Source organism: Gymnoscopelus braueri (assembly GCF_963280865.1).
Source record: "Gymnoscopelus braueri genome assembly, chromosome: 16".
In the NCBI taxonomy this organism is placed as follows: Eukaryota; Metazoa; Chordata; class Actinopteri; order Myctophiformes; family Myctophidae; genus Gymnoscopelus; species Gymnoscopelus braueri.
In genome coordinates, this window is record NC_137616.1 from 41,276,914 (window position 1) to 41,286,735 (window position 9,822).

The 9,822-nt window shown below is 45.1% G+C and overlaps 1 protein-coding gene across 1 annotated transcript in view; it reads right to left on the minus strand.

Moving 5' to 3' along the window:
• Positions 1–288: 288 nt before the first annotated feature.
• The window catches only part of slc35d3 (solute carrier family 35 member D3), an 11,430-nt gene continuing 1,896 nt past the window's right edge, over positions 289–9,822 (minus strand). The window contains exons 2-4 of the mRNA XM_080452534.1: positions 8,401–8,611; positions 2,285–2,442; positions 289–1,638 (exon numbers count right to left, since the gene is read on the minus strand). Coding sequence (XP_080308660.1) covers positions 853–1,638; positions 2,285–2,442; positions 8,401–8,611 — 1,155 coding nt within the window. The 3' untranslated portion in view covers positions 289–852. The remainder of the gene's footprint in view (positions 1,639–2,284; positions 2,443–8,400; positions 8,612–9,822) is intronic.

Genomic DNA, 9,822 nt, shown 5'->3' on the forward strand with positions numbered 1-9,822 from the left:
GGGCTCAAATGCCACCAGGGGGCCTGCGCGGGCAAGGGGTCTGTTCGAGGGGTCTGTTAAGAGTAAAGCAGATTCTGCGCATATCATGTTTCCTGTACGTCCTAAGTATGAAGCTTGTCAGATTCTGTTGTAAAGATCAGCTGACACAAAGACCGGCATGCTTCCAGTGAGTCCACGCACAGCACTGGCGGTCAACTCGGCAAAGCAAAAGTGAAAAGGTCTGGCGCCGTCCCAGTCGACAAAATGTACTCTTTTGTAAACGACACGCAAGCTGGCGAGTCTGTTTCATTTTGTTTATCACTGCAACTATGTGCGACACATACAGAATAGAGAGAGTTCACGTACAAAACTGCTCAGTCGCAGTCGTCAACATAACAGCACTGTCGTTGACCTGAACTCAGACTCAGGAGGATGCACAACGCGAAGTGCTCAAAAACACAAGCTCACAGGGGAAATGCATGACAGGCAAACACAACAATTATTATTTAATTTAAGAACAAAATAATAATATTTGTGGCGTGTGGGTGAGGGGGGGGGGGGCACAATGACACTTTGAAATGGGTCTAAAAATTCCTAAATCTGCCCTTGCATAGCAGCAGCATGACTGTGACCAGCACTTCCTATAAGCATCTGTTTAGCGCTGCTAGCTAAAAGGGACGTGCCCAGTGGACACAAGGCTTTAGACAAATGTTTCTCTGCATCCAGGTTTTTGTCCTTTGTATTGCACCCCTCTCCTCTCCTCAGGGGTTTCTATGTTCCATTCTCTCTCTCTCATGTCATTCTATAGGCTCTGTCCTTAGACTGGCCTGTCCTCTCCTAGTCTCTAGTGTCTTCCTAGTCTCCCGTCTCACATCAGGGGCTTGGCTGCTGCTCCTCCATGTTATCGAGCAGCGTGTCTTTCTTCATGAAAGGTGCCTGCAGGTGCCTGACGGACCTCCACACGCCGGCGTAGCTGTCACTGAGCGACTGGCCCTGAGGAGCGGCGCCGGCGGTCGTCCCGCTCTGGAGGTGCTCCCTTTGCATCTCCACAACGTCCTGCTCTGACATCACGCCGCTCCGCTTGCCTCCGTCCTCCGACGGCCACGCGTCTCCGTTTGCTAACGCGGCCTCCGGGTCGGCCTCTCCTTTGCTTATCAACAGCGCCTCGTCTCCGTCCGCGACGGGGGACTGGGACTGGGATCCGACCATGCCGTCGGGAACCACCACGCCCGCCCCGACCCCGGCGTCGTCCAGCGGGGGCTTCTCGTTGTACGTCTCGCCCGCCAGCGGCCCGTCCTTCGCGCCGTCCTCCTCCAGGTCCTGGTAGGTGAGCTTCCTCTTGGTCTCGAAGTACTTCACGATGCAGTAGGTGACGGAGCCCACCGTGTTCACCGCCACGCCGGCGATGAACAGCCGCGTGGGCACCACGTCGGTGAAGGCCAGCATGCCCACGGTGATGGTGGCGATGCTCTTCACCACGCCCACGAAGCTGGTGGTGACGGCCGAGTTGATGTAGGTGCAGTGGAGCGTGGTGAAGTTCATGGCGCAGCCGATGAACACGCACAGCGTGAAGATGCACGAGATGTGGGGGTCCTTCCAGCCGGGGTACGTCCACATGTTGACGGCGTCCATGGAGACGAAGGAGCACACCAGGAGGACCTGGTGGGGAGCAGAGGAGAGATGTTTTTTATTAACCCCTTCAGAGAACGTGAGCATCTAGAGACATCAATCCATCCAGCCCACAATGAACTGGTTTGATGTCCAAAATGTGACCCAAAACAGGGCCTATGTTAGGAACACTGGAGGATGAAGGATGGATGGATGGATTGATTGATTGATTGATTGATTGATTGATTGATTGATTGATTGATTGATTGATTGATTGATTGATTGATTGATTGATTGATTGATTGATCATGAAATAAACATGCAAAAAAGCTTATACAGCTTGTTTTATATTGCTGTCCTTTAGTATGAGGTGTGTGTGAAGTCATGTAGTGTGGTGAGTGCATGAATGTATAAAGTGCAGGATGTGCTAATATGAAGAAGTCTCTGAGTAGATGTGTGGGTGTGCCTGTCACTCAAAGGGTGGGGGTCGTGGGAGGGGGGGATACATAGGATACATCGGATACAGACTACAATATCCTCTCTCTCTCTCTCTCTCTCATTCATATATCAGTTAATAGCAGGGCAACAAAAGTGATGGTGTATTGCATGGCCAGCAGTGTGCGTACACACACACACACACACACACACACACACACACACACAGACACACACACACACAGACAGGTGTATTAGTTACCGGTGAGGCCATGATAGCGATGGCGTACTGTGCAGTCAGTGGTCCGTGTTCGCTGTCCGTGGCGGTCTTCTGGATCAGCACCAGGTAGGAGGCGTGGATTATCACAGCCAGGACCCCCGTCACATAACCGAACGGATCACCAGTTAGATCCCCAGCCCCTGTGAACACACACACACACACAGATTTTAATACAAGATCAGGTCGTTTATGAGTCATTTGGCGTGAAATTATTCACAATCATGAGTACGCACCCAGTCACACAGGGCCGAGGCCAGCCGAGATACCTCGATGACCAGATATCGTTCCGTTACGTCTAGGCGGGATTCTGACTTAAAAGCAATCAGTCATAAGCATGCTATACCTTTCTTGTATGTGCACCACAGGTAAGCTGCATACATATAGTTGCTGTCTGGCATAAAACTCTTATCTCCATATTCTAACTTTTTGTGTTTTTTTTCGTAAATGAAATGAATGCCCTACTTGATAATACTGCAGCTTCACACAAAAGTATCTAAAGTAGCTTTGAGCTTGTCGATCTGCTACTTTTGCTATTTTTTATTTGAATCCTAAAAAGTAACAGTTTTGGATATGGAAAGTTTCCACCTGACAGAGACGATATATTTGTCTCTGTCTTTACTTTGGAAATAAGTGATTTAATTAAATGCTTTTAAGTGCTATCCTCTGGATTTCTTGTCAAAGAGAGAGATGGAAGACTGGAGGTATGGGAATGATGGAAAGATGCGGAGGGGGGGGGGGGGGTGTCTGTGTGCATGTGTATGAATGACTACAGCACTTTGCGTTCCATAACGCCCGCCTCTTCATCTGAGCTGTCATCCTCGTAGGCCTCTCGGCAGACCCCTCCACCCCCTCTCCCCCTCCGGGGCTGATATGGTTGTCCTGCCGGTGAACCTCCTCGGTGTCGCGGCTGCATGATGGCTGCGTCTGACGGCGAGGGCAGCAAGCCCTCCCACTCCGTGTCACTTTTTCTCAGGCCTGATTGAATTGCATGCTATAGGGAATGTCAGACTTGATGTACAGGTCTGCCTTCTCAAAGGGGTCACACGGTGCAGTGGCATGCCCTCGCTGAACCCTGGCGCCATGACTTTGCCAGCGGGGTCCTGCGAGAGAGTGTGTGTGTGTGTGTGTGTGTGTGTGTGTGTCTGTGTGTGTGTGTGTGTGTGTGTGTGTGTGTGTGTGTGTGTGTGTGTGTGTGTGTGTGTGTGTGTGTGTGTGTGTGTGTGTGTGTGTGTGTGTGTGTGTGTGTGTGTGTGTGTGTGGGGTATGGTATGGCTTTCTCTTAGCACTTTCATCATTTCTCTCTCCAAATCTCTCTCTTTCTCTCTCTCTCTCTCTCTCTCTCTCTCTCTCTCTCTCTCTCTCTCTCTCTTTCTCTCTTTCTCTCTTTCTCTCTCTCTCTTTCTCTCTCTCTCTCTCTCTCTCTCTCTCTCTCTCTCTCTCTCTCTCTCTCTCTCTAAATCGTAACATTCGGCTATTTTCACCGAATGTTCCACCAGAATGGGGAGGCAAATAGACTGGGGTTCAAGTGGTTAATTCAATGCGTGTGTGCATGTGTGGAGGTGCGTGACTATGACAGACACACACATGTACCTACAGAAACACACACAGCACTCAAACACATTAATATACAGTAGAGGGCAAATAGAGCTTAGCTGTAGACTGCCTACACACAAGTCCAAGCTGCAGTAGGACAGCACCAATTGTGTGTGTGTGTGTGTGTGTGCGCGCGCGCGTGCGTGCGTGCGTGCGTGCGTGCGTGCGTGCGTGCGTGCGTGCGTGCGTGCGTGCGTGCGTGCGTGCGTGCGTGCGTGCGTGTGTGTGTGTGTGCGTGGGGGGAGGGGGGGGGTGCAATGTTTTCAGAAAATGAATTATCGACTTCAGGTGCTGTTCATGACTTGAGGGTCAGTATGAATAATGAGATAGGAGAATGTACCGATTAGCGGGAATTAAATGTTCGAGGCACTCTTTGTGTGTTCCCAAAGGTTATAAACATACAGCAAGAACGCTATTAGTCTATGATAATCATTATGGAAATAACAAAACGACTTTTTAGTTGTCCATTGGGTTGTTTCTTAGCCACTGGCCAAATTGGTCCTGACAAGCTCATGCATGCAGGGCAAAGACAAGAGGGATATTGTGTTATTTTGAATGTTGACTTAGTAGTAGTTCAATGTTAAAGCAGGGAATCATTTCAGGGTTTGGTGCATGAGTGGCAGATGCAGCGAGAGAGAGAGAGAGAGAGAGAGAGAGAGAGAGAGAGAGAGAGAGAGAGAGAGAGAGAGGCAGACAGAGCGAGAAAGAACAACAAAGAGAACGGAAGGAAGGTATAGATAGAGCGATTGAAAGTCAGGGAGAGAGGCAACAAAGGGAGAATGAAAGGGAGAGGAGAAAAGATGAGACAGAGCTATACAAGGAGACAGGAAAGGGAGGGAGGTCGGATAAAAGCGGGTAAAGTGAAAGAAAAAAGAGTGACGCAGGAAGAGGAGAACAGAGAGGTAAAAAGTCAGAGAGCAAAACACAAAGAGAGACTGAAAGGAGGCAGACCCCAACGGACCCGGAAACCATCTTTGAGAGTGTTCAAAGAAAAAGCACCTCCTTGATCCGTTTCAGCTTGCGTACTGTATTGGGCTGGGCGGGGTGTACTGCCCTACAAAAGCATAATAGTAACTAACTACATTTCTGGTAAAAATTTAGTTATTTATTTGGATCAAAGGTCAAACCAGCCGTCGTGGTTTAGGGAGATAAACATGTACCACATGAATGCATGTACAATTAGTGAAATATCACTTATATACAAATAACCCGTTTGTCTGGCCAGTTGAAACACTTGAATAAAATCGTTATCATTGTTGAAACTTTGCATAATTACTGCCCTTTGTAGGGCAGTGTACCTACAAAGTACTACTGACACCTTGCTTGCTCGAATGCTCGTCTATTCAAACACCTAGAGGGCAGTGAAACTCATGCCAAGCTAAATTTGTTGATTTTCGTTTAGTCTTGTGTAGCCAGACATTATGAGATCCCTGCCCAGTGCCTACCGATGTGTCTGGTGACATCTAAATTCGATGAAGTTGCTAGAACAGCAGAGGAATCCTACGCTAACAATACAAACCTACAGTAGTGTACGTACGCCCACCGCTTTGAAAACCAGTCCTGATACCGTCCCAAATACGAACGACCGCCCTGAAGTATTTGCGTTGGTACTGCAATGCAGTTGTTATTTTTTTAATCTCCAAATTGAAATTGTTTCCACCCAGTTTCAGCAACGAAGGCTGATTGACTCTCTCCAGTCTCTCTAGCTGAGCCAAGCACTTAGATATTGGCTTACAAATCAAGCTTTCATCAGCCTTCAACACAAGGTTACCCCACCTGTTGGTGGATGAACTCTCTAATAACTACTTTGGTGCTGGCCTAGTTTGGCTGGATGGATCCTTGACTTCCTCTCCTTCAGAACCCAGCAGTGGTGGAAAGCAACTAAGTACGTTTACTCAAGTACTGTACTTAGGTACAATTTTGAGGTACTTTTATTTCACTGGAGTATTTCTAATTCTCTTCTACTTCTGCTCCAATACATCTCAGAGGCAAATATTGTACTTTTACTCCACTACAATTATTTGAAAACTTTAGTTAGTAGTTACTTTGCAGATATACATTATTATATTATGAAACACACATTCCACTTAAGCCCTATTTTATACCTAGGCTATTTGAAAATAGCCGATCTACAAGCTCACAACGCGTCGCATCCCGACACGTTGTGAGCTGCTATTAGATATTAGATCTGATATTAGATCTGCTATTTTCAAAGATTTTAGTACTTTTACTTTTGCTAGTTTAAGTACATTTTGATGCCAATACTTTTGTACTTTTATTCAAATAACATTTTGAACACAGGCCTTTTACTTGTAACAGAGTATTTCTACACTGTGGTATTGCTTACTTTTACTTAATAAGTACAATATCCGAAGTACTTTTTCCACCAGTGGAACCCAGAGGGCGCAGCGTGAATGAGTGTATGATGTCAGCTGAGCTCTCTACGTCTACATCACGTTCACCCCAGGCCCAGGGCTAATCATTTCTGCAAGTCACCATGCACACCACATAGACACACTTTGTCAGCTGTCAGCTTCTCGCTGCAAGCAGCCAGCGCTGCCCAAATTCAAACCGCTATATGCAACATTCAATACCACTTCAACCCTACGTAGGTGTATATATTTTGTTGAACGGGGTCCCCTAGGGCTCTCTCCTTGCCCCCCCCCCCTCCTTTTTCCATCTACTACACCAATACACGAAACCCAAAATAGCAGATACAAACTCACAAAAAGTCGCAGTGTGACATGTGAATGAATCAATTAATCAATCATAATTGATGAGGTGTAATTTTTCATGGATACTACTATACAGGTCCCTCTTTATATCTGATAGAATTTCAATAACTAATAAAGAAAGGAAAAAAATACAATTAACACCCGCCAGAAAAACGAACACATTTAAGACTCTGAGGGCAAAAGGGCAGAGGCTCAAGCCCCCTATGGACTCTATCTGAGCAATGTACCTGCCTTCCCCCCCAGCCTTTGCCTTTAATGGCTTTAATGACTTGCGAATATCCCCAAAACATTGTCAATAACATTGATAACGTGTGATTATTCCGACGGCCCATTATTCCCTAACCTAACCTAACGGTCGGAATAATCAGTGGTGGAAAAAGTAGACTCAAATGTTTTACTTAAGTAAAAGTGTCAATACTTCAATGTAGAAGTACTCTGTTACAAGTAAAAGTCCCGAATTTAAAATTTACTTGAGTAAAAGTACTAAAGTATTGGTATCAAAATGTACTTAAAGTACCAAAAGTAAAAGTACTCAAATGTTTGAAAATAGCCTTGGTATAAAATAGGGCTGAAGTGGTTAATGTATGTTTTATAATGTAATAATTTACATCTGCTAAGTAACTAGTAACTAGACATCAACAATGGGGATTCCAAGCTATTAGAAACTACAACCTTTCTCTTCCTGGAAAGTTAGTATGCTGAAATAGAAGCCATTGTTCTTGCATAAAAAAATAAAAATAAATGTGAAATTACAAAATCTGCCTTTCAATGATGTCACTGGGCAGGTTTCAGAACTGTCCACAGCCCTCCACAGCACCAGTAGACAGAACTTGTGCCATCTTATGACGAGCATTAGTGAGGAGGACCATATATAATATGGTCCTCACACAACTAAGCCTTGCCAAGCCCTGAGGCCCGTATGTCCTGTTTTCCTTAGCGTGAGGCAGCGTGATGTACACCAAGTACTACAATTACACCCCCTGGACATGACGTTAGTATCCAACCCCTGATGCTGAGTGCCAAGCAGGAAGCAACGGTATGTCTTTGGTATGACAGTCTTTGGTATGACAGTCTTTGGTATGACCCGACCGGGGATCGAACCCCCAACCTCCCAGTCTCAGGACGGACACTCTAACCTCAAGGCCACTGAGGTTAGAGTGAAGATAAGTTTGAAAATGGGTGAAGTGGTCCTTTAGTGCACTTATTGTAAATCCCTCCTGAAAAAGACATCCGCTAAATGCCTAAAACAATGTATAGTATTTTTCTATTTTCAAATTACTCATTTTCTAATTACATTTTCTCACACCAGTATTTAAAAAAATATATAATTTTGATACATTGTGTGTGTGTGTGTGTGTGTGTGTGTGTGTGTGTGTGTGTGTGTGTGTGTGTGTGTGTGTGTGTGTGTGTGTGTGAGAGTGTCAATGGTGGAAGAAGTACTCACATGTTTTACTTAAGTAAAAGTAACAATACTGCAATGTGCAATGTATTCAAAACGTACTTGAGTAAAAGTACAAAAGTATCAGCATCAAAATATACTTGTAGTACATTTTGATGTAATGAAATGTTCCTTTTCACAAGTTCAAAATGTATTAAAAATGTACCTAAGTACAGTACTTGAGTACATGTACTTAGTTACTTTACCCCATTGGTGTGTGTGCGTGCGTGCGTGCGTGCGTGCGTGCGTGCGTGCGTGCGTGCGTGCGTGCGTGCGTGCGTGCGTGCGTGCGTGCGTGCGTGAGTGCGTGTGTGACTGTGCACAAATCTTACCAGCCAGCGCAGCCCCGGTGGTGGTGATGAACACGGCGATGGTGACTCCGATGGACGGCACCCCGTTCTTCAGGACGCACACGCCGATGCTGAGCGTGACCAGCGGCAGGCAGCGCTTGAACACCACGTACATGGGCAGGCTGAGGCCCCGCAGGGACCATAGGGTCAGCGTGGACTGCAGCGTGGACAGGATGGACACACCGCTGAACGTCTGGGAGAGAGAGAGAGAGAGAGAGAGAGAGAGAGAGAGAGAGAGAGAGAGACGCACACATGGTGCATAGGACACTGATTATTATACATACTGTACAGTGAAGTCCTCCTCAGTTATCCATTTGTCAGTGGTGGAAAAAGTACTCTAAATGTTTTATTTGAGTAAAAGTATCAATACCACCATGTAGAAATACTTACAAGTAAAAGTTCGGAATTCAAAATGTACTCGAGTAAAAGTACAAAAGTATTGGTATCAAAATGTACTTAAAGTACCAACAGTAGAAAGTACTCATTATGCAGAATGTCCCATTTCACAACTTTTCAAATGCATAAAATGTGTACAAATCTTTTAAAAATAGCAGATCTACAAGCTCACAATGCGTTGTGAGCTTCTAGATCAGCTATTTTCAAATAGCCAAAGAATATAGGGCTGAAGTGGTTAGAGAATGCTTTGTAATAATAATCTAAAGTAAAAGAGTAAAAGTACAATATTTGCCTCTGAGATGTAGTGGAGTAGAAGTAAAAGTACTGAAAATTGGAAATACTCCAGTAAAAGTCCTCCTCATGTGTAACTCTATAAATAATAAAAAACATCACATGGATGCAACTGGGACATATCATGCAGTGTAAAGAAGAACATCACATGGATGCAGGACATCACACTCAAAGGTTAAATATCAGTGTAAAAAGAACATCACATGGATGCATGACATGATATCACACTCAAAGGTTAAATTCACAGGAGTTGTCTGTGTACATAATAGCCTAAAGTGAGGATTTTACAGTAGCCTATAAGATCAATGCGTCTGTCTATTGATAAACATCTCTGTCGAGACATTAACCTTCAGAAACTATTTAAACAGACAAAGAATAGCCTATTGATTTGTCACGTTGATGCACGTGCTGTGTGTGTTGTGGACATTGGGGTATTTCCACCTATATGACAAATTTCCTCTGCTATAGAAGTGGGCCTAAGAAATCCATGAACAATCATAATCCTGCACTCATAATATCCTAATAATAATAACAATAATAATAATAATGAGGAGGTGGATAATGACTATAATATGCTGTTTGCTATATTTTCAACGTAGCTTAACCCCACCCTCACTCACTCACTCACTCACTCACTCACACACACACACACACACACACACACACACACACACACACACACACACACACACACACACACACACACACACACACACA